The sequence below is a fragment of the Amblyraja radiata genome, chromosome 1 (assembly GCF_010909765.2).
Source record: "Amblyraja radiata isolate CabotCenter1 chromosome 1, sAmbRad1.1.pri, whole genome shotgun sequence".
In the NCBI taxonomy this organism is placed as follows: domain Eukaryota; kingdom Metazoa; phylum Chordata; class Chondrichthyes; order Rajiformes; family Rajidae; genus Amblyraja; species Amblyraja radiata.
In genome coordinates, this window is record NC_045956.1 from 142,494,651 (window position 1) to 142,521,274 (window position 26,624).

The following is a 26,624-nucleotide window of genomic DNA, read 5'->3' on the forward strand; positions in this document are numbered from 1 at the left end:
GGATGGAGAACCCTTCAGGCTGGACCGCTGAGTCTGGGGAGCTGGGGGTGAGCCATGTCTCTGTGAAACAGAACACAGAGCATTCCCTCAGCTCCCTTTGATAAAGCAGTCTTGCCCTTAAGTCCTCCACTTTGTTTTCAAGGGACTGTACATTAGCCAGTAGGATAGTTGGGAGAGGGTGCCGAAGTCCCCTGCGCTTCATTCTGACCTGAAGTCCTGCCCGACGGCCACGATTTGGGCGCATTTGGAGTATTTCGAAGGGCCAAATGGTTGCCCCTGCACCTATTGTACAGTTCTGGTTGTCCCATTGCAGGAAGGATGATAAGACTTTGGGGAGGATGCAGAAGAGGTTTTCCAGACTGCTGCTTGGATTACGAGGTATTAGCTACAGAGGTTGAACAAACTCGGATTGTTTTCTCTAGAATGCCGGAGAATGAGGGTAGATCTGATAGATGTAAATAAAAGAAAAGTCTGAAGCATGTCAGAAACTTAAGGTTTAGTATTATGTAAATCAAGAAATATTAGCCCGATTAAATCTGAAATAGAAACAATAGTAAGCAATAACAATGTTTCCTAATTACCATTAGAAATTTGCATATTAGAGCTATGTAGCACATTGGAAAGTTACTACCTGCTCAGTGCTCATATAAACTTGCAATTTGTTCAAATGAAATATATATTTTAACTGAAAGATTATACCAGATGATTCAAGGCTCTGTTGTCATAAAATGGTTATTTCTTATTCTCCGTGAAATGAAGGGAACTACCATGGAGGGGGAAACTTTAATAAATAATCTATGTAAAAAATTGTTCTGGCTATCAATTACATGCATTCTGGAGTGAAATCAGTAATCCTGCACTAGATTGTTTATTGTTTTATTCATAAGATAGGTAGCTTCATAACCAACTGAAATCTGATTGAGTATAACAAAGATAATACCACAGATTCCATTTGCATAGAATACTTCATTTAAATTTCAAACTTGCATTTCAAACTTGAACAAGCTTAAAAGAACTGTGGGTTAGTAATTATTAACACGTATTGTACCAGTGAGAGCCTTCATCATCATAATAATGTATTTTGCAAACCATGCATTTGCATCATGATGTACATGATGGCAACAACATTCATACACCACCTTTTCTGTACTTGCAGGAAGCTGGATCAATATTACTTTCGGTATCTTCATCCAGTCTGTCTTGCCTCTTTGTGACAGCAGCATAAGTAGAAATACTCAGTTGACAAAACAGACAAATGTCTGCATCAATTGTTCCAGATGTTAGCACAAAAAATAAGGAATCATTTTTTGGTAGTAGTACTTCCCATTTGAGTTAAGTTTTTGTTCGTGACCAAACTGGCCTGACTCTTCTGTGGTCCAGCTATCGGAACACAAGTCTTTTTTCTTGCGGGTTGAAGCTTATTTTTGTTCTTAAACACTTGATTAGGATCTAACTTATTAATGAAAGCCATGTCGTCATCTGTTACCACATTGGAATTGTAGGCAATAGGCTTGTACATATTGAACCATTGCTGAAAATAAAGAGAATATGTTGTTAAAGCCTATTCACTTGCATTTAAATGTAGAAAAAATACAATTTAAGGAATACCTGAAATCATTGGAAAGATACCACAACCCATCACAGTTGTAATTTCTTAATGTACCAATATTTTGTTGCTGACAAATCTGAATGATTGATTTGATTGTACCCTGTATTTGTCATGTTATTCCAGCTTGAGCATCAGGATTCTGATTCCATGCGTCAAACACTAAAAGATTCCAATTAATTTAATGGTCTTTTTGAATAACCTGATTGTGATAGGGCAGCAAATTGGTTGAGCCACAAACAGAAAATTCACCAAAATGAAGTTTAGAATGTCTCTTCTCTGAATTTATGAAACCACCTAAACAAAATATCCCATTTGCACATCATTACTTTGGATCAGCATCATGCTATTCAATTGAAAAGAAACTTTACTGCTTTTACAGCACATTAAATATAACAGTTCCTACCTTAGCCTGAGGACTAATGCCATATTTTGTTAGTGCATACTGCCATTGGGGTAGTCCCAAGTGAATGAGCATAAGTCGATAGTAGCCTGTGAATGTATCAGTTAAAAAATGCCAGTAAAGTGCTCTATCCAGGAACCAGATTTCTGCACAAGAAGATACAACTCCTGTGGAAAAAAGTTTATCTATAAATGACCAGGACATTTGATTTTCTCCCATTAAAAAAACGTTTTTAAACATGTTAGATACGAAAACAATCATATGTTTGACTAGGGAGAAATATAAAATCAAATAGCTATAAGTGGTAAACATTCCTTCAATTTTATACTTTTGAAATTATAATAGAAGTCTTGTAAATATCAGATGTCATTACTGAGCTACAATAGATTTTGGTGTGAAATGTTGATAAGAAACTGCAGATGCTGGAATCTTGAGTAAAAAACATAGTGCTGGAGCAACCCAGCTGGCCAGGTAGCATCTGTGGAGGGAATGGGCAGGCAACATTTTAGCTTTTTGGATTCTTCTTCAGATTAGAAACATAGAAAATAGGTGTAGGAAGAGGCAATTCGGCCCTTCGAGCCAGCACCACCATTCATTGTGATCATGGCTGATCGTCCCCAATCAATAACCCGTGCCTGCCTTCACCCCATATCCCTTGATTCCACTAGCCCCTAGAGCTCTATCTAACTCTCTCTTAAATCCATCCAGTGATTTGGCCTCCACTGCCCTCTGTGGCAGGGAATTCCACAAATTCACAACTCTCTGGGTGAAAAAGTTTTTCTCACATCAGTCTTAAATGGCCTCCCTTTTATTCCAAGACTGTGGCCCCTGGTTCTGGACTCGCCCAACATTGGGAACATTTTTCCTGCATCTAGCTTGTCCAGTCCTTTTATAATTTTATATGTTTCAATAAGATCCCCTCATCCTTCTAAACTCCAGTAAATACAAGCCTAGTCTTTTCAATCTTTCCTCATATGACAGTTCAGCCATCCCAGGGATCAATCTTGTGAACCTACGCTGCACTGCCTCAATCACAAGGATGTCCTTCCTCAAATTAGGAGACCAAAACTGTACGTAATAGTCCAGTTGTGGTCTTACCAGAGCCCTATGTAATATGAGTAATATGAGATGGGGAAGGGAAATGACCTTACAGAGGAGTAGAAAGGAGCAGAGTGACTAGGATGGCAGAATAGAAATGTGCACACCAGGTGGGAGGGGGAGTGGGTGGTGGGGGGCTTGGGCAGAGGAAAGGGGAGATGAGTAGCAGGGGCAATACTTGAAATTTGAAAATTCAATGTTCATACCATTGGTTGTAGATTACTCAAGTGGAATACATGGTCTTCTAGAATGCATATGGCCTCACTAACAATTATGGAGGCCAACTGCAGAAAGGTCAGTATAGGAATAGGAAGGGGAGTTTAAACTGTTAGCAACTGGGAGATCCAGTAGGTCATAGCAAACAGAGCGCATTAGGGTTATTCGATTCGGTGAAATGGTTGCCTAGTCTACGCTTGGTCTCGCTGACATCCTTAGCCATCCTGCTCCTTTTAACCCCTTTACCCATGAGCTTTAGCTCAATTTTCTTCCCTCTAACTGCCCGCTTTAAAGTAATTAAACAAATAACCTCTAACCTCACCGGCTTTGACCTCCCCACCATCGAAGGGATCTATCGAAGTAGCTGCCTCAAAAAGGTAGCCAACATCATCAAAGACCCACACCATCCTGGCCACACACTCATTTCACCATTGCCATCCGGAAGAAGGTACAGGAGCCTGAAATCTGTAACGTCCAGGTTCAGGCACAGCTTCTTCCCTACAGCCATCACAACAAATAAGCTCTGAACTGCAACAGACTATTATTATTATTACTACATTGTATTTATTTATTGAGTATGTGTGCATGTATACACACACACTGAACTTTTTTTTCTTCTCCATGTTATGTACTATGTTTACATATTCTGTTGTAGCAAGTAAGAATTTCATTGTCCTTTCTGGGACATATGACAATAAAACTCTTGACTTGACTCTTGAGATTTAGCCTTAGCCTGCAATTACTGTAATTTTGACATTAACCTATCAGAGAAATTCTACTTTATCCTGTGCCAGTTCTGATTAATATTCTTTGACCTTAATTATGAACAATAGAAACAAGGAATTGCACAGGCTAGGTTACAAAGGACACACATTTTAGAATTATAGAGATGACTAAAATATCCTTACTTCCTCTTGCAATTGTAATTATTTTTACAATGAAGTATACACACAGCTATAATCACTGATATCTACAACACTTTGATTAGATTAAAGAGTACCTGATTGGGTGTTTTTGTAAACAAGGCAAACTTTCCCATTTCCATCACAAGAATCCAACTCAAAAATCCGACATTGTGAATTAAAATGTGGTTTCTTGAAAGGTTCTTCTTTATCTTAAGAAAAAGGATTAATTAATACAAAAGTTTATTAAATACCACATTTTGTATCATAATTGAGAGTACGATTAATTGCAAGTGAAGCACAATGTTGAGAGACACCAGTCAGTATGAAAACTTACACCATAAGTAATTTAGTTTTAGAGATACAGCATGGAAACAAGCCCTTTGGCCCACTGAGTCCACCATCGATCATCTTTTCGCACTAGTTCTATATTATTCCAATTTCTCATTCACTCCTTACTCCATTAATTCACTTCTCATTCACTATAGGAAATTGACAGCGCCCAATTAACCTACAAAGTCATGTGTCTTTCTGATGTATGCGAAAATTGAGCACCTGGAGGAAACCCATGGAGTCACAGGGAGAATGGGCACACTCCAGACAAACAGGATCTGAGGTCAGGATCGAACCTGGGTGTCTGGTGCTGTGAGGCAGCAGCTCGACCAAAGGTGCCATTGTGCCGTCCTAGTGTATGATAGGTCCATTACTAATAGTTTGGCTGAACTGTAAGGTATGCAGTGGCCAGACTGCAATTTTTGAGGAAATAAATATAACCATATAATAACCATATAACAATTACAGCACGGAAACAGGCCATCTCGACCCTTCTAGTCCGTGCCGAACACGTATTCTCCCCTAGTCCCATATACCTGCGCTCAGACCATAACCCTCCATTCCTTTCCCGTCCATATAACTATCCAATTTATTTTTAAATGATAAAAACGAACCTGCCTCCACCACCTTCACTGGAAGCTCATTCCACACAGCCACCACTCTCTGAGTAAAGAAGTTCCCCCTCATGTTACCCCTAAACTTCTGTCCCTTAATTCTCAAGTCATGTCCCCTTGTTTGAATCTTCCCTACTCTCAGTGGGAAAAGCTTATCCACGTCAACTCCGTCTATCCCTCTCATCATTTTAAAGACCTCTATCAAGTCCCCCCTTAACCTTCTGCGCTCCAAAGAATAAAGCCCTAACTTGTTCAACCTTTCTCTGTAACTTAGTTGCTGAAACCCAGGCAACCCAGAAATTTGAGAAAACAATGAACGAACTGTGATATATGGGACTACCAGGGCGTGGAATACAATAGCTAGATTATGGTGCAACTCTATAAAACATTAGTCAGGCCATTGAAGGAGTACTGTGTGGAGTTTTGATCGTCTCATTATAGGAAGGATATGCTTGCAATTGCACAAGGACTTGCATGGGTTAAAGCATATCAGTTATGAGAAGAGATTGGATGGGCAGGGCTTCCCCCCCCCCCCCCCCATGGAACAGGGAAGATCTGATTGAAGTACTCAAATTATAGAGGGGTACAGAATGGTAGTCAAATATTTTTCCCTCAGCAAATGTGCCCATAACCGGTGGGGGTAGGAGATTTAGAAGAGTTTTGAGGAAGAATTTTCTTTGCACCTAGAAGATGGTTGAATTTTAGAATAATTTGCCTGGAGTAGGTGATGGAGCCAGACAGAAAGAAGATTTAATACTATTTAGATGGCACCTGAAGTCCTAGACACAAGTTACAGAGTCACACAGCAGAGAACCAGGCCCTTTGGCTCATCCTGCCCAACACACTCCATCTTCACCAGTGCCTGTTTTTGGACAATACCTCTCAAAACTTTTCCTATCCATTTACCTGTCCAAATATCTTAAATGTTGTTTTTGTACCTGCCTAAACTACCTGCTCTGGCAGTATGTCCATATACTCACCCCAGATTCCAATTAATTCATTCCCCCCTCACCTTAAACCAATGTCCTCTGGTTCTTGACTCCCCAACTCTGGACAAAAGACTGTATGCACCCAATCGATTCCTCTCATGACCTTATACACCTCTATGAGATCACCCCTCATCCTCCTGCACTCTCCAAGGAATGAAGTCCTAGGTTGCACAACTACTCCCTAGTCCTGGCAATCTCTCCCTATAGCTCAGGCCCTGAGGTTTACAAAGTAAGTGATGAAAAATGGGATTAATAAATATATGCACTTCACTGTACGGACATCGAGGGCCAAAGGGCCCATTTTGGTGTTGTATGACCATGATTCTAAAATGGGACAGATTTAAATATGGGGATCCATGAATTGCTGTGCATGATCATTAGCAGCAGAGTAGCATAACTGGCAACACTATTGCTTGAACTAATCTTTCCAATAACCATTACATTACCAGGCCTATCCTCATTCAAAACATGTCAGGAGCAACACCAGGTATACATAACATTTAGAAGCTAAACCAGGAGCACTGCAACACAGCATTACATGCATACTAAATGATGGAAGTAGCATGCTATAACAAGAGAAGGATATGATAGCATCTTGACATCGCTGGATTAGAAATACAAATATCTGTTTAAAACTTGAGACATGTTCATTGTAGTTGAGGAAATTATACGCTGACAATTTACCAAGTAAATTTGTTATTGCAAGTAACAAAACAATAATGCTGAACCTACCAGGGTGCTGAAATAAACAAACAAATGGTGCACTAATATCCTTTAGCAAGGACACTCTGATATTGTTGTGTTGTTACTAAGGGATTTTCTTTAATTTGTTTTTATAAATGACTAGAAATTTCCTATCAATGGACTCATTTTTCCCAACAATGTTGGTGTTTGTCTAATGTTTCCAGTCTGCCACATGTTCTTGTGCTAAATTGGTGGACTACCCATGGGGCCAAAGGAATAAAATGAACTCATGCCAGGCTTCCCAGATCTCAAGCTGCGAAATCTGTACCAGACCAAACCTGGTGTTAGCGCAGTAATTCTTTTCAAAATAAATGACAAACACTGGCTGCCTGAAAAAAAAGTTCATCTGTCGTGCAATTTCAAGGTTTAAATGGATTTCTTTTCAGTGTGTGTTCTTCTAGAGTATAACATGCCAAGAATTTTTTTTTAATTTAAAACAACTATGTGTTTACAAGAACAGGTCCCAAGTGTATAATTGTGAATACTTGTTAACATTGTGATAATCAATCAATTAATCGGGTGGGGATTCCATGGGTATCAAAGACAGTTTATGATTCTGTGAACGCTGAAAGTTGCTGGTGCCGAGGCAGTGTCCATGCTGCACTTGAAGCACCACCTCTCCAAACACCCCTTAAATCTTGACTGCACAGTACCTTCATCCTCTGTGTCACTTTCTAGGTCTGCCAAAGTGGCAGCATTTGGCAAGCTGTAAATGGATGTTGTGCCCAGTCGACAGAGTGCTGAAACACTGTTGATTAACATTGTTCCCAATTGCATGTTGCTGCCTAAGAAAGACGTGCAATTTTACTTGTCAAAAAACAAAACATTTTCACAATATACTATGTGGTGCAGTAGAGCTTACCTAAATACTACTAGCTTTATAATCTTCTACTTATCCTTGCATGGGAAAATGAAGCAAGAGTCAGGAGTAGACGCAAAGTGCTGGAGTAACTCAACAGGTCTGACTGCATCCCTGGAGAAAAAGGATAGGTGACTTCAAGCCTGAACAAGGGTCCCGACCCAAAATGTCACATCCTTTATCTCCAGAGATGCTGCCAGGCCCACTGAGTTACTTCAGCACTGTTAATCAGCATGTGCGGTTCCTTGTTGCTACAAGAGTCAAGAGTGATAAACTGCCATTTGCACAAGCATAAAGTCATAGAGTGATACAGCGGAAGCTTTACAAACTGGAAAGGGTACAGAGAAGTTTTACGAGGATGTTGCCAGGACAAGAGGGGCTGAGCTATACAGAGAGGTTGAGTAGGCTGGGACTCTACTCCTTGGAGCACGGGAGGATGAGGGATGATCTTATAGAGGTGTATAATAATAATAATAATAATAATAATAATAATAAACTTTATTACGGACTTAAGGTCCAGACAAGGGGCAACATTACATTAAAAATGCATTGCATATCAAATATCATAAATACATATAAAATCATGGTATATCACATAAAAACATCATAATTTATATTTAACAAAAACCCACAATACTTAAGTTAAAAATCCAGATTAAAAGATAATCAATGTCCTACAACGAGACAACGATACCAGTGTCTCCACAACTGGGATTCGTAGCGTGTAGTGCTAACCCTTATGTTTGTCAAGGCCACAATAAGCACATTTTTAGAGTCATTTATCCTGCAAATGAATTTATACATGTGGTGTCTTAGGATAGCTTCTAAAGTACTGACTCCTGCAGCCACAAACATATTACTGGCACTACACCATCTAGGTTGCCTTAGCAGTGTTCTCATGGCATCGTTATATGCCACCTTTAGTCTCTGCATACTTGTCTTTAAATAGTTCGACCACAGGTGCGCAGTGTAGAGGGGTGTGCAGTATGCTCTAAATAGCGACATCTTCACCACATCTGCACACGCACCAAATTTACGCAAGAGGATATTTGCCTGTACATACAGCATGCGTCGTTGCCTATAAATATCCTCATCATCTGTCATTTGTTCTGTAATAATATGCCCTAGATATTTATCTTATTACAGACACTAAGATTGTTGTCAGACAATTTAAAAACAGGATATTTTAGGCATTTATCCTCTTTGGTTCTACAGACTGTAAAGAAGAGTCACCAACACTCTGTGACTTTACTCCAGTTTATTCATACTGTACATACATTACTGCACTAGCTGTACGTGGTCTGTCACGGGAACTAGAGAGAGATCAGTGGGTGGGGAGGTTGTAATTATACTTGTGATATGGGGAGTGGTTAGTAGTGGTGAGGTCACTATGTTAAAGGTGCATGCACATATCATCTACATCCTTCCCCTTAGAAACAAGAGGCAACAAGGTAGTGACAGGGCGACCACGTCTCATGCGCTGTGAACAGTTACGCAAAGTCGCCATAGCGGACGGGAGGCTTGACAACGCGCACGACCGGGTTCGCATCTCGCCATCTCCCCTCCCTGCAGGAAGAAGAGGAACCGGCGCAGGGGCAGGAGACCGAACCGGAACGGGGGATCCGGGAGGAGAGGGAGAAGACGGAGAAGGAGGAGGGGAAACGGGTGCCGCAGCGGGCAGACGGGCAGGCGAGGGAGGATGAGCCGGAGGAGACTTTGGCTGGTAGGGCTGAGAAGGCAGGGTCCGAGGCATGCGGGGTGCGGCGGGCGGTGGAGGAGACTGCAGCGGAGGAGCAAAAGGGTCAGCGGGTGGTGGTGGAGGCACGTTGACGAGCCGCAGGTGTTGGCGGGACCGGCGGTAAACGGTGCCGTCATGGTCGACTAGATAGGAACGCGGCGAGCCCGCGGTACCGACGACAGTGGCGAGCCTGGAGTGGCCGGAGGGGGACTGCATCCGGACGACTTGACTGGGGAATAGACCATATAACCATATAAAAATTACAGCACGGAAACAGGCCATCTCGACCCTTCTAGTCCGTGCCGAACACATAATCTTCCCATGTCCCATATACCTGCGCTCAGACCATAACCCTCCATTCCTTTCCCATCCATATAACTATCCAATTTATTTTTAAATGATAAAAACGAACCTGCCTCCACCACCTTCACTGGAAGCTCATTCCACACAGCTACCACTCTCTGAGTAAAGAAGTTCCCCCTCATGTTACCCCTAAACTTCTGTCCCTTAATTCTCAAGTCATGTCCCCTTGTTTGAATCTTCCCTACTCTCAGTGGGAAAAGCTTTTCCACGTCAACTCTGTCTATCCCTCTCATCATTTTAAAAACCTCTATCAAGTCCCCCCTTAACCTTCTGCGCTCCAAAGAATAAAGCCCTAACTTGTTCAACCTTTCTCTGTAACTTAGTTGCTGAAACCCAGGCAACATTCTAGTAAATCTCCTCTGTACTCTCTCTATTTTGTTGACATCCTTCCTATAATTAGGCGACCAAAATTGTACACCATACTCCAGAATTGGCCTCACCAATGCCTTGTACAATTTTAACATTACATCCCAACTTCTATACTCAATGCTCTGATTTATAAAGGCCAGCACACCAAAAGCTTTCTTTACCACCCTATCTACATGAGATTCCACTTTCAGGGAACTGTGCACAGTTATTCCCAGATCCCTCTGTTCACCTACATTCTTCAATTCCCTACCATTTACCATGTACGTCCTATTTTGATTTGTCCTGCCAAGATGTAGCACCTCACACTTATCAGCATTAAACTCCATCTGCCATCTTTCAGCCCACTCTTCCAACTGGCATAAATCTCTCTGTAGACTTTGAAACTCTACTTCATTACCCGCAACCCCACCTATCTTAGTATCATCTGCATACTTACTAATCCAATTTACCACACCATCGTCCAGATCATTGATGTACATGACAAACAACAGTGGACCCAACACAGATCCCTGTGGCACCCCACTCGTCACTGGCCTCCAACCTGACAAACAACCATCCACCATTACTCTCTGGCATCTCCCATTCAGCCACTGTTGAATCCATCTTGCTACTCCACCATTAATACCCAACCATTGAACCTTCTTAACCAACCTTCCATGAGGAACCTTGTCAAAGGCCTTACTGAAGTCCATATACACAACGTCCACTGCTTTACCCTCATCAATTTCCCGAGTAACATCTTCAAAAAATTCAAGAAGATTAGTTAAACATGACCTTCCAGGCACAAATCCATGTTGACTGTTCCTAATCAGACCCTGTTTATCCAGATGCTTATATATATTATCTCTAAGTATTCTTTCCATTAATTTGCCCACCACTGACGTCAAACTAACAGGTCCATAATTGCTAGGTTTACTCTTAGACCCCTTTTTAAACAATGGAACAACATGCGCAGTACGCCAATCCTCCGGCACTATTCCCGTTTCTAATGACATTTGAAATATTTCTGCCATAGCCCCTGCTATTTCTACACTAACTTCCCTCAATGTCCTAGGGAATATCCTGTCCGGACCTGGAGACTTATCCACTTTTATATTTCTCAAAAGTGTCAGTACTTCCTCTTCTTTGATCCTCATAGTTTCCATAGCTACTCTACTTGTTTCCCTTACCTCACATAATTCAATATCCTTCTCCTTGGTGAATACTGAAGAAAAGAAACTGTTCAATATCTCCCCCATCTCTTTTGGCTCTGCAGATAGTTGGCCACTCTGACTCTCTAATGGACCAATTTTATCCCTCGTTATCCTTTTGCTATTAATATAGCGGTAGAAACCCTTCGGATTTACTTTTACCTTACTTGCCAAAGCAACCTCATATCTTCTTTTAGCTTTTCTAATTTATTTCTTAAGATTCTTTTTACATTCTTTATACTCCTCAAGCACCTCATTTACTCCATGCTGCCTATAACTATTGCAGATCTCCCTCTTTTTCCGAACCAAGTGTCCAATTTCCCTTGAAAACCATGGCTCTTTACAATTTTTACGATTTCCTTTCAACCGAACAGGGACATAAAGATTCTGTACTCTTAAAATTTCACCTTTAAATGTACTCCATTTCTCTTCCACATCTTTCCCATAAAACAAACTGTCCCAATTTACTCCTTTTAAATCCTTTCGCATCTCCTCAAAGTTAGCCTTTCTCCAATCAAAAATCTCAACCCTAGGTCCAGTTTTGTCCCTCTCCATAATTATATTGAAACTAATGGTATTGTGATCACTGGACCCGAACTGTTCCCCAACGCATGCCTCTGCCACCTGACCCATCTCATTTCCTAACAGGAGGTCCAGTACCGCCCCTTCTCTAGTAGGTACTTCTATGTATTGTTGCAAAAAACTATCCTGCACACATTTTACAAACTCCAACCCATCCAGCCCATTTACAGAATGTGTTTCCCAGTCTATGTGTGGAAAATTGAAATCTCCCACAATCACTACCTTGTGCTTACTAATATCTGCAATCTCCTTACATATTTGCTCTTCCAATTCTCGCTCCCCATTTGGCGGTCTATAATCCACCCCTATAAGTGTTGCTACCCCTTTCCCATTTCTCAGTTCCACCCAAATAGCCTCCCTAGACGAGCCCTCTAATCTATCCTGCCAAAGCACTGCTGTAATATCTTCCCTGATACGGGAGGGGACGGCAGGACTTATCGTGGGAGCGCTTCTGGATCTCGTGCTTAAGGGCAATGCGCTCCTGGACAGCAGCGGGCTTGAGGACGGAGGGCACGAGGGAGCGCTGGGCCACCGGGATGGGGGGCCTTGTGGTGCGAGACATGAGTCGCTGTGCCGGGAAGCCCACGGCAGGATCGCGGGAGATGTTGCGAAGGTTATGGAGGACCAGGTAAAAGTCTGAGTGAGACAATCGACAATGTTCCAGCAAGTCCTTAGCACTGCGGACTGCGCGCTCTGCCAGGCCGTTGCTCTGCGGGTACTCCGGGCTGTTGGTGTAGTGGCGGAAATTCCAGCTGGCCGCGAAATCCCGAAACTCGGCGCTCGTGAACTGGCAGCCATTGTCCGACTGCAGGCTGGCCGGGGAGCCGAAGGTAGCGAAGTGGCGGCGCAGTTCCCGATAACGGCCGAAGACGTGAGGGAGTGCAGCTGGTCAACCTCAAACCAGCTGGAGTAAGAGTCGACAAGGACCAGGAAGTGCTTGCCACGCCACTCGAAAATGTCAGTGGCAACCGCCATCCAGGGCAGTTCGGGAGCAGGCTGCTGCAGAAGCTGCTGACGTTGCTGGTGGGGGGCGAGGCTGTTGCAGGTGGAGCAGGCGGAGACCCTCTCCCGGATGTACTGAGCCATGCCGGGCCAGTAGAACTGGCTCTGAGCGTGAGACAGAGTGGCCTCGGCTCCAGGATGACCGCGGTGGGCGGCTTAAAAATAGTGGTCGTGCAGCGCAAGCAGGCACAACAACCTTGTGTCCCTTCACGACCACGCCGTCGTGCAGTATGAGCTCGTCACGGACCAGGAAGTAGGGCACGGCACCTGCCGGCAAGGCGGAGCGACGGTCTGGCCAGCCCTGCTGGATGACGGCAGCAAGCTGCTGCAGGGCAGGATCCTTGGCAGTGTGCTGGACCAGGGATTGTATTTGCTGTGAAGGCACAATATTCACATTGAGCACCATCAGGTCAGACATTTCATATGGGTGGCGATCGGTGGACGTTAGCGGTGCGCGGGACAGCATGTCGGCCACGAACATGTCCTTGCCCTTGCGATAGACAATCTTGAACGTGAAACGCTGGAGCTGCAGCATCATGCGCTGCAACCGGGATGAGACCACATGGATCGGCTTGTTGAGAATGGTGACCAGCGGCTGGTGGTCGGTCTCGATAGTGAAGTTGTTGCCCAAAATGTAGTCCTTGAACTTGGAGCAGGCAAATACCACAGCTAGCAGCTCCTTCTCAATCTGAGCATAGCGCTGCTCGGCAGGGGTCATGGTGCGGGACGCGTAGGAAACAGGCAGCTGCAATCCATCATGGATCTGTAGGCAAGCGGCACCAAGACCGAACTTGGAGGCGTCGCAGGTGATGACAATGGGACACTTTAGGTCGAAAAATTTGAGCGTGGGGGTGCTGATCAGCCTGGATTTCAGGACGTCAAAAGCCCTCTGGTGTTGCGGAACCAGGCCCAGGCAGTGTCCTTCTTGATCAACTCCCTCAGGGACGCGCTCTCAGCTCGCTGAGGTCGGGGATGAACTTCCCCAGGTAATTTACCATGCCCAGGAAACGCTGCAAGCTGGGCACGTCAGTAGGTGAAGACATACCGGAGACCGCAGATGTTTTCTGCGGGTCGGGCTTCAGCCCCGAGGCTGTAAAAACGTGGCCCACATAAGTGACCACCGGGACGCGGAAACGACACTTCTTGGGGTTTAATTTGAGGTTGATCTTCCGGGCCCGGTCCAGGACTTGGCGGAGGTTGAAGTCGTGCTCAGCAACATCCTTACCGTAAACCAGGATGTCGTCAACGATGATGGCACACAGTAGACCGGCAAACAGTTGCTCCATCGTCCGCTGGAACACCTCGCTGGCAGAGTTGATCCCGAATGGCATTCGGAGGAACCGGAACCTGCCGAAAGGGGTGCTGAAAGTTGTCAGGTAAGAGGACTGCTCGTCAAGCGGTATCTGCCAGAAGGAACTCTGGGCATCGAGAACCGAAAAGACAGTGGCCGGGCCAACCTGTGCAGCGACGTCCTCCACTGTTCGCATGGGGTAGTGCGGGCGTTTGATGGCAAGGTTCAGGTCCTTGGGGTTGATGCAAATGCGTATTTCGCTCTTATCCTTTTTCGCAGCAACAACCATGGTGGAGACCCACCGGGTGGGCTCGCTCACCTCTTTCAGGATGCCCATGGTAACCAAGTCGTGGAGCGTTGACTCCACTTTGTCCTTCATGGCGAAGGAGACGCGGTGTGGCGGACGGATCACAGGCTCGACATTGGGGTCGACAACAATCTTGTAGCTGCAGGGCAGCTTGCCCAGCCCGTCGTCAAAACGGTCAGGATATTCGATCAGGGGGTTCATATGGGTCTGCACCTGGTGGATGTCACGGTCGAAAGAGACGAGGCCCAGGTCTTGTCACGCTCGGATGCCCAACAGGGTGATGCAGTTATTATCTAGCAGATAAAGTGAGGGGCCGAGAGGCCTTCAGTATCTTGCAGTGCAGGGTGGCCTTCCCCACAGGAATGAGCACGCCTCCCCCGTAGGCATGCAAAAGGGAGCGATCAGGAGTAACCTGCTCATTAGTCCTTATCTTCCTGAAAAGACTTGTTGACATTACATTTGCGACCGCCCCCGTGTCGATTTACGCGGTGAAGGTCGAGTCGTTTACAGTTACACGAACCGAAGGGTCCGTTATCAGAGCAGGTGCATCCAACAGTGAAAATATGCTGGTATCCCCCTGGGAGGAACTGGAGTCAGACATAGGGAGTTCGTCAGGCTGATACTGGGAACCAAGTTTGTATCAGCTTGTACCAAATTGTTTAACATGCTCCGCTGAGCAGCAACAGGCTTCCCACGGGAACGACAGGCAGCAGAGAAATGGTTTAATTTCCTGCAGAAATTACACGTTTTGCCCAAGGCAGGGCACACATTAAATTGATGAGAGGCAAAGTTGCAATTGGGGCAACGCTGCGGGTTGCTCCCCCCCGGGTGCAGGGGGCCCCCATTGTCGTGGCGGGCCCGTGTTCCGCCGACGGCCAGCAACACTGGAAAAGTTAATGTCATGATCAGCCGGTGACACCGCCGAGGAGACAGCCTCGGCCATACGGGAGGCGTGCAGAGCCCCATCAAAAGACAGGTCGGGCTTGCGCAGAAGTTCAGCCCTCAGCTTTTCATCACGTAGACCATAAACCAGAATGTCCCGGGTCAGTTCATCGGGGGTCAGCGTGTCAAGGCGGCACCGCCTGGCCAGGTGTCGCAGCGCAGTGACATAATTATCAACGGATTCGCCTGGGTTCTGACGCCGCCCGAACATTTTAAAACGCTCTAAGATGCAGTTAGTGGGGATGTCGCACATCGCGGTAAACTTAGCCACTAGACATACCGGGTCCCGAGCATCTTCACCCGCAGCATAGACGAATGAGTCAGACCGTTCCAGGGCATCGGGACCAGCCAGGTTGAGGAGCAGAGAAGCCTTGACCTCAGGGGTGGCGGCAGGATGAGCGATCGTGACATAGTGGTCGAAGTCACGTCTAAAGACATTCCACCGATGGGCAATGTCGGAATCGAAGACAAGCACATCGGGCTTGCGGCAAGAAGTGGCCATAACGAGGAAATAGAGAAAGGGGGCGGGGAACTGGGTCAAAAGGAAATAAAACAAAACCGATAAACAGGAGGCGCAAGGGAACGATTTATGACACCATGTAGAAACATAGAAATTAGGTGCAGGAGTAGGCCATTCGGCCCTTCGAGCCTGCACCGCCATTCAATATGATCATGGCTGATCATCCAACTCAGTATCCCGTACCTGCCTTCTCTCCATACCCTCTGATCCCCTTAGCCACAAGGGCCACATCTAACTCCCTCTTAAATATAGCCAATGAACTGGCCTCGACTACCCTCTGTGGCAGGGAGTTCCAGAGATTCACCACTCTCTGTGTGAAAAAAGTTCTTCTCATCTCGGTTTTAAAGGATTTCCCCCTTATCCTTAAGCTGTGACCCCTTGTCCTGGACTTCCCCAACATCGGGAGCAATCTTCCTGCATCTAGCCTGTCCAACCCCTTAAGAATTTTGTAAGTTTCTATAAGATCCCCTCTCAATCTCCTAAATTCTAGAGAGTATAAACCAAGTCTATCCAGTCTTTCTTCATAAGACAGTCCTGACATCCCAGGAATCAGTCTGGTGAACCTTCTCTGCACTCCCTCTATGGCAATAATGTCCTTCCTCAGATTTGGAGACCAAAACTGTACGCAATACTCCAGGTGTGGTCTCACCAAGACCCTGTACAACTGCAGTAGAACCTCCCTGCTCCTATACTCAAATCCTTTTGCTATGAAAGCTAACATACCATTCGCTTTCTTCACTGCCTGCTGCACCTGCATGCCCACTTTCAATGACTGGTGTACCATGACACCCAGGTCTCGCTGCATCTCCCCTTTTCCTAGTCGGCCACCATTTAGATAATAGTCTGCTTTCCTGTTTTTGCCACCAAAATGGATAACCTCACATTTATCCACATTATACTGCATCTGCCAAACATTTGCCCACTCACCCAGCCTATCCAAGTCACCTTGCAGTCTCCTAGCATCCTCCTCACAGCTAACACTGCCCCCCAGCTTAGTGTCATCTGCAAACTTGGAGATATTGCCTTCAATTCCCTCATCCAGATCATTAATATATATTGTAAATAGCTGGGGTCCCAGCACTGAGCCTTGCGGTACCCCACTAGTCACTGCCTGCCATTGTGAAAAGGACCCGTTTACTCCTACTCTTTGCTTCCTGTTTGCCAGCCAGTTCTCTATCCACATCAATACTGAACCCCCAATGCCGTGTGCTTTAAGTTTGTAAACTAATCTCTTATGTGGGACCTTGTCGAAAGCCTTCTGGAAGTCCAGATACACCACATCCACTGGTTCTCCCCTATCCACGCTACTAGTTACATCCTCGAAGAATTCTATAAGATTCGTCAGACATGATTTACCTTTTGTAAATCCATGCTGACTTTGTCCAATGATTTCACCACTTTCCAAATGTGCTGCTATCCCATCTTTAATAACTGACTCTAGCAGTTTCCCCACTAACGATGTTAGACTAACTGGTCTGTAATTCCCCGTTTTCTCTCTCCCTCCCTTCTTAAAAAGTGGGGTTACGTTTGCTACCCGCCAATCCTCAGGAACTACTCCAGAATCTAAAGAGTTTTGAAAGATTATTACTAATGCATCCACTATTTCTGGAGCTACTTCCTTAAGTACTCTGGGATGCAGCCTATCTGGCCCTGGGGATTTATCGGCCTTTAATCCATTTAATTTACCCAACACCACTTCCCGGCTAACCTGGATTTCACTCAATTCGTCCAACTCCTTTGACCCGCGGGCCCCTGCTATTTCCGGCAGATTATTTATGTCTTCCTTAGTGAAGACGGAACCAAAGTAGTTATTCAATTGGTCCGCCATATCCTTGTTCCCCATGATCAACTCACCTGTTTCTGACTGCAAGGGACCTACATTTGTTTTAACTAATCTCTTTCTTTTCACATATCTATAAAAACTTTTGCAGTCAGTTTTTATGTTCCCTGCCAGTTTTCTTTCATAATCTATTTTTCCTTTCCTAATTAAGCCCTTTGTCCTCTCTGCTGGTCTCTGAATTTCTCCCAGTCCTCCGGTATGCTGCTTTTTCTGGCTAATTTGTACGCATCATCCTTCGCTTTGATAATATCCCTGATTTCCCTTGTTATCCACGGATGCACTACCTTCCCTGATTTATTCTTTTGCCAAACTGGGATGAACAATTTTTGTAGTTCATCCATGCAGTCTTTAAATGTCTTCCATTGCATATTCACCGTCAACCCTTTTAGAATTAATTGCCAGTCAATCTTGGCCAATTCACGTCTCATACCCTCAAAGTTACCTTTCTTTAAGTTCAGAACCATTGTTTCTGAATTAACAATGTCACTCTCCATCCTAATGAAGAACTCAACCATATTATGGTCACTCTTGCCCAAGGGGGCACGTACAACAAGACTGCTAACTAACCCTTCCTCATTACTCAATACCCAGTCTAAAATAGCCTGCTCTCTCGTTGGTTCCTCTACATGTTGATTTAGATAACTATCCCGCATACATTCCAAAAAATCCTCTTCCTCAGCACCCCTGCCAATTTGATTCACCCAATCTATATGTAGATTGAAGTCACCCATTATAACGGTTTTGCCTTTGTCGCACGCATTTCTAATTTCCTGTTTGATACCATCTCCAACTTCACTACTACTGTTAGGTGGCCTGTACACAACACCCACCAGCGTTTTCTGCCCCTTAGTGTTTCGCAGCTCTACCCATACCGATTCCACATCCTGCAAACTAATGTCCTTCCTTTCCATTGCGTTAATCTCCTCTCTAATCAGCAACGCTACCCCACCTCCTTTTCCTTTCTCTCTATCCCTCCTGAATATTGAATATCCCTGGATGTTCAGCTCCCAGCCTTGGTCACCCTGGAGCCATGTCTCCGTGATCCCAACTATATCATAGTCATTAATAGCTATCTGCACATTCAACTCATCCACCTTATTACGAATGCTCCTATAAATGTAAAGAAGAGTCACCAACACTCTGTGACTTTACTCCAGTTTATTCATACTGTACATACATTACTGCACTAGCTGTACGTGGTCTGTCACGGGAACTAGAGAGAGATCAGTGGGTGGGGAGGTTGTAATTATACTTGTGATATGGGGAGTGGTTAGTAGTGGTGAGGTCACTATGTTAAAGGTGCATGCACATATCATCTACACAGACCATAACAGCACTCTTACTAGCATTATATTTAATGTCATGTTCCACACCATACACGGAACATATAGTAAGGAGCTGCTGGAGACCAGCGCTAGATGGACTAAAGACCACAAGATCATCTGCATACATAATATGGTTCACTAAAATATTACCAATCACGCACCCAGTGTTACAGGCTTTCAATTGTTTAGACAGATCATCAATATATAGATTAAAAAGGACTGGGGACAAAATTCCCCCTTGTCTAACACCATTGCTAACCCCAAATGGGTCTGAGACCCTATTGCCCCATTTTATTTGCATAGTCTGGTGGGCATACCAGTAGGCCAGAATTCTAACAATGTATTCAGGCACCCCTCTTTGACTCATTTTATCAAACAGCTTTCTGTGATTAACACGGTCAAAGGCTTTGGAAGCATCAATAAAGCACATAAGGATTGAAGAGTTTTTGCCTCTATATTTGTTTACAATCTCCTTTAGGGCATATATGCACAAGTCAGTGCCATGTTTAGCTTTAAAGCCAAACTGGTTATCTGTGGAGTTAACAAACTCATTTATTCTATCCAGCAGAACTCTTTCTAAAACTTTTGACAATATGCTGGCTAAAGCTATGGGCCTGTAATTATTTAGGCTGCCTACTTTACCAGCTTTGTCCTTAATGACCGGCACTAACAGGACAGACAACATTGAGTCTGGTAACAAGCCATGAATTATAAAGCCAGTAAAACAAATAGCTAGGAGAGGAGCTATCCTCATACTCGCATACTTAAGATGTTCAGCAGAGATATGATCCAAGCCACTTGCTTTGTTGTTGGACAGCTTGTTCATGGCATGATACACCTCATGTGACATAATCACCATCGAGTCATTACTCTCAATATTGTCCACCCTATACAAGTCACCTTGGACACAGTTGAATAAAGTGCTATAATGTTGCCGCCATAACTCCGCGATATTAGCTGTTCTGGAGATTCCACCTACAGTACATGGTAGAGATGTTTTGCAACTGCTAAGAGCTCTCACTTCCTTCCAAAAATCTGTAGCATTGTTACTTAGCAGCTTCTTAGCCATGGAATCAGCCCTCATAGCTTGCTCATTTTTACAGATGAAGCGAACAACATACTTATACCTTGCATTAGTGAGCTTCTTGTGCTCAAACACAGGCCCCTGTCTGGGTCTACCTGCCATAGCCCATGATTTGGTGGCTTCACGGGCTTCAGTATGATACTCAGCTACATACTTATTCCAGCCAGGTCTGATGTTATGTGTCTTATTTTTATGCTTGCAGTAGGGCTTACTGCCTACATATAAGGCGCTTACTATATCATTATACATGGAGCAGATATCTCTCCTATGCTTCATATCTTTACAATTAACATTGCTACATATTATTGCATCTTTAGGTAGATGAATATTGCTTAAGGATTTATCTGTATGGGCATAATAGGCTAGGATGTCTTCCTTTGTAAGCGTTGACCAGTCCAGTTTTTCTGTATTAAAGCTATTTCTATCTCTGGATACCACAGGTATGTGTTCAACATTTATTGTCATAGCAACAGGTATATGATCAGTCATTGCTGCCCCGTACAGAATGCTCATACACCCCAATGAGGCATGTGCATCAGCTGTACTAATACAGTGGTCCAGCCATGATGTGGTGTGCCAGGCCTCACTAATATAAGTATAGCTATCTGTAGGTAAAAGTGTAGATGTTCCTTTAACATAGTGACCTCACCACTACTAACCACTCCCTATATCCCAAGTATAAATGTAACCTCCCCACCCCTTGATCTCTCTCTAGCTCGTGTGACGGACCACGTACAGCTAGTGCAGTAATGAATGTGAGTTATAACAATAAAAGCAGTAAAGACTACTGTGCGTTATTGTAGCTCTTTACATGGTGTCACAATAGTGGCTCTACGTCTCTACGTCTCCTATTCTCTTGCTATCCTGTTTTTTTTATTTGACCCAGTAACCTACCCTTCTCTACCTCTCGTGCCATGGCTACCTCGTGCCGCAAACCTGATCCTCTTGTCTTCGACTCGGACATTGCCCACCGTTGGGATGTCTTTAGACGCGACTTTCAGCACTACGTGACGATTGCCCATCCCGCAGCCACCGCCGAGATGCGGGCGTCCCTACTCCTCAACATTGCCGGCCCCGCCGCCCTGGAACGGTCTGAGTCGTTTGTCTATGCTGCGGGTGACGATGAGCGAGACCCGGTATGTCTTATGGCTAAATTCACCGCAATGTGCGACGTCCCCACTAACTGTATTCTCGCACGTTATAAGATGTTCAATCGGCGCCAGGTCGTTGGCGAGTCCGTTGATAACTACATCGCCGCGTTGAGACACATGGCCAGACGTTGTCGCCTGGACGCTCTCACACCAGACCAAGTGACCAGGGATATTCTTGTATATGGCCTTTTAGACTATAAGCTTAGGGCTGAACTTCTGCGTAAGCCCGACCTGTCCTTAGACGAGGCTCTACACGCCGCCTGCATGGCTGAGGCGGTGGACTCGGCTTCGCCGCCGGCCGGTCATGACATCAACTTTGCCAGTGCTACCGCCCGCCGGCGGAACACTGGCCCGCCACGGCAACAGGTCTCTCCTGCACCCGGCGTCGCCAGCCCACGGCGTTGCCCTAACTGTAACTTTTCCTCCCATCAGTTCAATGTGTGCCCAGCGTTGGGAAAGACATGCAACTTTTGCAGAAAATTAAACCATTTCTCTGCAGCCTGCCGCTCCAAGGGCAGGCCAGTCCCCGCACCACGGAGAATGTTAAACAACATTGCACAGGCTGATAGCGAGTTCGATTCCCAACACGAGCCCGAAGATTTACCTTTGTCTGATACTAGTTCCCCCTCCCAAGGGGAGGCGGGCATCTTTTCGATCTTAGATGCACATGCCCTGATAGCAGACCCTTCGGTTAGGGTTACTGTTAATGGTTCGACCTTCACTGCGAAACTAGACACGGGGGCAGTTACGAATGTAATGTCAACAAGCCTATTCAAAAAGATTAGGACCGATGAGAAAGTCACTGTTGACAACTCCCGCCTACATGCTTACGGGGGAGGGCTTCTCGTTCCCGTGGGAAAGGCAACCCTGCACTGCAAGATCCTGAAGGCCTCTCGGCCCCTCACTTTTTATCTGCTAGACTCTGACAGCGTCACCTTGCTGGGTGCCCGGGCGTGTCAGGACCTCGGCCTGGTCTCCTTTCACCGTGACATACACCTGGTGCGGACCCTCATGGACCCCCTGCTGGAATACCCCGACCGCTTCGACGACAAGCTGGGCAAGCTGCCCAGCTGCTACAAGATTGTCGTCGACCCCGATGTTGAACCTGTGATCCGCCCGCCACACCGCGTCTCCTTCGCCATGAAGGACAAGGTGGAATCAACGCTGCGTGACATGGTCACCTGGGGCATCCTCAAAGAGGTGAGCGATCCCACCCGGTGGGTCTCCACCATGGTCGTTGCCGCCAAAAAGGACAAAAGTGAAATCCGCATTTGTATCAACCCCAAGGACCTGAACCTGGCGATCAAACGACCGCACTACCCTATGCGAACTGTAGAGGACGTCGCTGCACAGGTCGGTCCGGCCACTGTCTTTTCTGTCCTCGACGCCAAGAGCTCGTTCTGGCAGATACCGCTTGACGAGCGATCCTCCTACTTGACCACCTTCAGCACGCCTTTTGGACGTTTCCGTTTCCTCCGCATGCCATTCGGGATCAACTCCGCCAGCGAGGTGTTCCAGCGGACCATGGAGCAGCTGTTTGCCGGTCTGCCGTGTGCCATAATCGTGGACGACATCCTGGTCTACGGGAAGGACGTAGCCGAGCATGATCTCCACCTTCGCCTGGTCCTCGACCGGGCTCGCGATATAAACCTCAAGCTCAACCCCAAGAAGTGCCGTTTCCGCGTCCCGGAGGTCACGTATGTGGGGCACGTTTTCACCGCCTCCGGTCTGAAGCCCGACCCGCAGAAAACTGCTGCCGTCTCCAGTATGTCTTCGCCCGCCGACGTGCCAAGCCTGCAGCGCTTCCTCGGCATGGTCAATTACCTGGGGAAGTTCATCCCCGACCTCAGCGAAATGAGCGCTCCTTTGAGGGAACTGACCAAGAAGGACGTTGCCTGGGTTTGGTTCCCGCACCATCAGTCGGCTTTCGAAGCCCTGAAGTCCCAGTTGGTCCGAGCACCTACTCTTAAATTTTTCGACCTGAAGCGCCCCATCGTTCTGACTTGCGATGCCTCGAAGTTCGGCCTCGGTGCCGCCTGCCTGCAGCTCTACGACAAGCTGCAGCTACCCGTCTCCTACGCTTCCCGCACCATGACCCCTGCTGAGCAGCGCTATGCTCAGATCGAGAAGGAGCTGGTCACCATCCTAAACAAGCCGATTCACGCCGCCTCATCCCGCCTGCAGCGTATGATGCTGCAGCTTCAACGCTTCACCTTTCAGATTGTGTACCGCAAGGGCAAGGACATGTTTGTGGCCGATACGCTGTCTCGTGCACCCCTGGTATCCACTGCCCGTCACCCGTACGAGTCCTCCGACCTGATGGTGCTTAACCTTAACATTGTGCCTTCTCAGCAGATGCAATCCCTGGTCAAGCACACTGCCCTGGATCCTGCCCTGCAGCAGCTTGCCGACGTCATCAGGCAGGGCTGGCCAGACCGTCGCTCATCTCTACCTGCCGGTGCTGATCCGTACTTCCTGGTCCGCGATGAGCTTGTCCTGCACGACGGCGTGGTGGTGAAGGGTCACAAAGTGGTCGTGCCCGCTGCGCTGCATGCTCACTACTTCGAATCCGCCCACCGCGGTCATCCTGGGGCCGAAGCCACTCTGTCACACGCCCAGAGTCAATTCTACTGGCCCGGCATGGCCGATTACATCCGGGACAGGGTCTCCGCCTGCGCTACCTGCAATAGCCTTGCTCCCCGTCCGCAACGCCAGCCACTTCTGCAACAGCCTGCCCCTGAACTTCCATGGATGGCCCTCGCCACTGACATTTTCGAGTGGCGTGGAAAGCACTTTCTGGTCCTTGTGGATTCCTATTCCAGCTGGTTCGAAGTTGATCAGCTGCACTCCCTCTCCTCTTCGGCCGTCATCGGGAAACTGCGCCGCCACTTCGCCACCTTCGGCTCCCCGGCTACCCTCCAATCTGACAACGGCAGCCAGTTCACCAGTGCCGAGTTCCGGGGGTTCGCTGCCAGCTGGAACTTTCGCCATTTCACCAGCAGTCCTGAATACCCGCAGAGTAACGGCCTGGCGGAGCGCGCTGTCCGCAGTGCCAAGGACTTGCTGGAACATTGTAGAGTGTCCGAATCCGATTTTTACTTAGCTCTTCTTAATATCCGCAACATCTCCCGCGACCCTGCCCTGGGCTCGCCAGCCAACCGGCTGATGTCTCGCACTACGAGACCTCCGCTCCCTGTCACCCAGCGGTCACTCGTGCCTTCTCCCCTAAAGCCTGCTGCTGTCCAGGAGCGCATTGCTCACAAGCACGAAGTGCAGAAGCGCTCCCACGACCAGTCATGCCGCCCCCTTCCGCGTCTGTTCCCCGGCCAAGTCGTCCGGATGCAGTCCCCCTCCGGTCCCTCTAAGCTTGCCACCGTTGTCGGTGATGCTGGATCGCCGCGCTCCTACCTTGTCGACCACGACGGCACAATTTACAGGCGGACCCGCCAACATCTCCGTCCCGTCAACGAGCCTCCTCCGCCTCCCGCTGTCCCCTTCTGCCCTCCCCTGCCCGAAACACTGCCTGCCGCCCCTCGCATGCCTCGGTCCCTGCCTTCCCAGCTCTCTCATCCTCACTCGCCGCCTGCTTCCCCTGGCTCGCCTGCCCGTACACCCGATTCTGCCGCTATTTCCCCGCCTCTGCCTCCGCCTGCTCTTTCTACTCCCGGCTCCCCGGCTCCTTTCCCCGCCTCGGCTGCTGCTCTTCCTGTAGAGGGAGGAGATGGCGAGCTGCGGACCCGGTCCGGTCGACTGGTTAAGCCGCCGGTTCGTTATGGTGATTTTGCTTAGCTGTATGCTCCTCTGTTTGTTTAACTGTTTGCCTGCCTGCTCGTAGCGCATGAGACGTGGTCCCTAGGTCACTACTGTATTGTTTGTTTCCAAGGGAAAGGATGTAGATGTTCCTTTAACATAGTGACCTCACCACTACTAACCACTCCCTATATCCCAAGTATAAATGTAACCTCCCCACCCCTTGATCTCTCTCTAGCTCGTGTGACGGACCACGTACAGCTAGTGCAGTAATGAATGTGAGTTATAACAATAAAAGCAGTAAAGATGAGTTCCCCATGATCAACTCACCTGTTTCTGACTGCAAGGGACCTACATTTGTTTTAACTAATCTCTTTCTTTTCACATATCTATAAAAACTTTTGCAGTCAGTTTTTATGTTCCCTGCCAGTTTTCTTTCATAATCTATTTTTCCTTTCCTAATTAAGCCCTTTGTCCTCTCTGCTGGTCTCTGAATTTCTCCCAGTCCTCCGGTATGCTGCTTTTTCTGGCTAATTTGTACGCATCATCCTTCGCTTTGATAATATCCCTGATTTCCCTTGTTATCCACGGATGCACTACCTTCCCTGATTTATTCTTTTGCCAAACTGGGATGAACAATTTTTGTAGTTCATCCATGCAGTCTTTAAATGTCTTCCATTGCATATTCACCGTCAACCCTTTTAGAATTAATTGCCAGTCAATCTTGGCCAATTCACGTCTCATACCCTCAAAGTTACCTTTCTTTAAGTTCAGAACCATTGTTTCTGAATTAACAATGTCACTCTCCATCCTAATGAAGAACTCAACCATATTATGGTCACTCTTGCCCAAGGGGGCACGTACAACAAGACTGCTAACTAACCCTTCCTCATTACTCAATACCCAGTCTAAAATAGCCTGCTCTCTCGTTGGTTCCTCTACATGTTGATTTAGATAACTATCCCGCATACATTCCAAAAAATCCTCTTCCTCAGCACCCCTGCCAATTTGATTCACCCAATCTATATGTAGATTGAAGTCACCCATTATAACGGTTTTGCCTTTGTCGCACGCATTTCTAATTTCCTGTTTGATACCATCTCCAACTTCACTACTACTGTTAGGTGGCCTGTACACAACACCCACCAGCGTTTTCTGCCCCTTAGTGTTTCGCAGCTCTACCCATACCGATTCCACATCCTGCAAACTAATGTCCTTCCTTTCCATTGCGTTAATCTCCTCTCTAATCAGCAACGCTACCCCACCTCCTTTTCCTTTCTCTCTATCCCTCCTGAATATTGAATATCCCTGGATGTTCAGCTCCCAGCCTTGGTCACCCTGGAGCCATGTCTCCGTGATCCCAACTATATCATAGTCATTAATAGCTATCTGCACATTCAACTCAT

The 26,624-nt window shown here is 46.4% G+C and overlaps 1 protein-coding gene across 4 annotated transcripts in view; it reads right to left on the reverse strand.

Annotated features, from left to right (window-relative positions):
• Window positions 1–852: 852 nt before the first annotated feature.
• tpgs2 (tubulin polyglutamylase complex subunit 2) overlaps window positions 853–26,624 on the reverse strand; it is a 41,551-nt gene continuing 15,779 nt past the window's right edge. For 2 of the 4 annotated variants that reach the window (XM_033032211.1, XM_033032227.1), the window contains exons 4-7: window positions 7,559–7,690; window positions 4,324–4,437; window positions 2,013–2,176; window positions 853–1,531 (exon numbers count right to left, since the gene is read on the reverse strand). In XM_033032211.1, the coding sequence (XP_032888102.1) occupies window positions 1,301–1,531; window positions 2,013–2,176; window positions 4,324–4,437; window positions 7,559–7,690 (641 nt within the window). In that variant the 3' untranslated portion in view covers window positions 853–1,300. The remainder of the gene's footprint in view (window positions 1,532–2,012; window positions 2,177–4,323; window positions 4,438–7,558; window positions 7,691–26,624) is intronic. The other 2 variants (XM_033032219.1, XM_033032234.1) reach the window with 2 other exon arrangements.